The sequence below is a fragment of the Mandrillus leucophaeus genome, unplaced genomic scaffold, assembly GCF_000951045.1.
Source record: "Mandrillus leucophaeus isolate KB7577 unplaced genomic scaffold, Mleu.le_1.0 Scaffold67, whole genome shotgun sequence".
NCBI classification, from domain to species: domain Eukaryota; kingdom Metazoa; phylum Chordata; class Mammalia; order Primates; family Cercopithecidae; genus Mandrillus; species Mandrillus leucophaeus.
This window is the reverse complement of record NW_012107252.1, coordinates 2,704,348-2,706,579: the sequence shown is the minus strand read 5'-3', so window position 1 is coordinate 2,706,579 and position 2,232 is coordinate 2,704,348. Positions and strand designations below refer to the sequence as shown.

The 2,232-nt window shown below is 47.6% G+C and overlaps 1 protein-coding gene across 1 annotated transcript in view; it reads right to left on the bottom strand.

Moving 5' to 3' along the window:
• Positions 1-2,232, bottom strand: part of MPL (MPL proto-oncogene, thrombopoietin receptor) — a 26,768-nt gene that overhangs the window by 8,142 nt on the left and 16,394 nt on the right. The window contains exon 10 of the mRNA XM_012001915.1: positions 430-625. Coding sequence (XP_011857305.1) covers positions 430-625 — 196 coding nt within the window. The remainder of the gene's footprint in view (positions 1-429; positions 626-2,232) is intronic.

The window sequence follows — 2,232 nt, the reverse complement described above, 5'->3', positions numbered from 1 at the left end:
TGCACTTTGCCTGGGCAGTTTTACTAGCAAAGTGTAGTAGGGGAACTAATTGAAGTAGTCTGAAGAGTAAATGGGGAGTGTGGGGAAGTGAAGGCTTGTTTTCAAGGTGTTTGGCATTAAGGAGGAGAGAGAAAGTAAAAGAAGAGCTTAGTGAAATGAGCCTGCCTGTGGAGAAAGGGTCCTGGTTTTATGTCAGCAGCGGTAGAGTAAGATCAGTGCTATGAAGCCTAATTGTGAGGGCAGACAGAGGGGGATGAAGGTGAGGTCTGGGGTACTTGTGTTGTGGGGGTAGGGTAGGGAAGTTCACAGAGAAGTCTTGAGGGTTTAGCTCCGTCCAGGGAACTGGGAGTGAGGAGCCTCAAGGCTGTCCTCAAGGCTGCTGCCAATAGCTTAGTGGTAGGTAGGAATGATTGGCAATGTGGGTGGTACAGCAGGACCCTGACTCAGCCATGGGTGGGCACACAGACAGGGGCATGGTTCCCAGGCAAGAAGGCTGCAATCTTCGGTAGTCCATCTGGGACTGGGAGGAACACAGGGGCAAAGGAGTCCTCTCTGAGGACTTGGGGAGGATTTCAAGGAGGCTGGGTTCCACTTCTTCACAGGTATCTGAGACTGTGGCCTTGGGCTGGGAGAGATGAGGAGAGGCATTGGATTAGAGCAGATCCTGTGGGAGGAGGGGCTGGACTGTACAGGAAGGAGAAGGGCTGGGGTAGTGCTGGGGTAGTGCCTGGGGATGGCACGCTGGTAGGGCAAGGACCTTGAACAAGTTGTGTTGTTGGGGCAAAGATCCAGTACCAGGCAGGGTTGGTGGTGGGCACAGGGGAGGGAACCTTACTCACCGGACTCAGGGCTGCAGTGTCCCTAAGGTACTGGCCTAGGACTCGGTGCAGATCTGGAAGTGAGGGCCACAGGGCATGCCTCAGTCTCCTGGGGGAGAAGAGAAGCAGACTGAGCCATGGCAGTGAATTGGTGTGGAGGAGGAGAGCAGTTGGGGTGGGGGAGCAGTGAGGCCAGGGAGTAAGACTTGGAGAGATAACAGCATGGTCAAGGCAATAAAGTCAGGCAGGGGAGTAGAGTAAGAAGAAAACCTCAGGTAGGGGAGTGAAGTCAGTGGTGGGCAGGTTCAACAAAGGGTGCTGCAGTTTCCTCAAACATTCCAATGTTTGTTCTGTCTGGAATACTGGATTCATTCCCTCACCTCATTGTGGGCCTCTGTTCAAATGTCATCCCTGACTACCCTGCCTGAAACACAGTAGTCCCCCTTTATCTGCAGGGGATATGTTTCAAGACTCCCAGCAGATGTTTTTTCTGTACGTACATACCTATGATAAAGTTTATAAATTAGGCACAGTAAGAGATTAACAATGACTAATAATAAAATAGAACAAGCATAATAATGTGCCAACATCACTACTCTTGTTCTTTGGGGCCATTATTAACTAAAATAAGGGTTACTTGAACACAGCACTGCAATACCTCAACGAGTCAATTTGATAAGCAAGACAGCTGCTAAGTGACTATGCGGCAGAGAGCATATACAGCGTGGAGATGCTGGACAAAGGGATGATTTACATCCCGGGTGAGACAGAGCGGCATGGCAAGAGATTTCATCATGTTACTTACAATTTAAAATACGTGAATTGTTTATTTCTGGAATTTTCCATTTAATTTTTTTCGGACCTTAATTGACCGCGTGTAACTGAAACCACAAAAAGTGAAACTGTGGATAAGAGGGGACCACTGTAGTACCACTTCCTTTCCCCATGACAGGCTATCTCCTGCTGTACTTCATTTTTCTTTATAGCACGTGACTTGTACATTTATTGTATTGTTATATATATTTCTTTTTGTCTATCTCACCCCACTAGAACATATGGTCCCTGAGAACAGAGAGTTTGTCTATTTATTCACTCCTATATTTCTAGGGTGTAGAATAGTGTCTGACCTGTAGTATGTGCTCAGTAAATTAGCTGAATGAATGAATGAATGAATGAATGAATGAATAAATAAAACCAGTGGAGCTTATTAGTAAGTTATCTGGGAAGAATATGGATTAAGGTGTGTTGGAGGAACCTCAATTCTTTTTTTTTGAGATGAGTCTTGCTCTGTCACCCAGGCTGCAGTGTAGTGGCACCGTCTCGGCTCACTGCAAGCTCCGCCTCTCAGGTTCACATCATTCTCTTGCCTCAGCCTCTCCAGTAGCTGGGACTACAGGCACCCACCACCACGCCC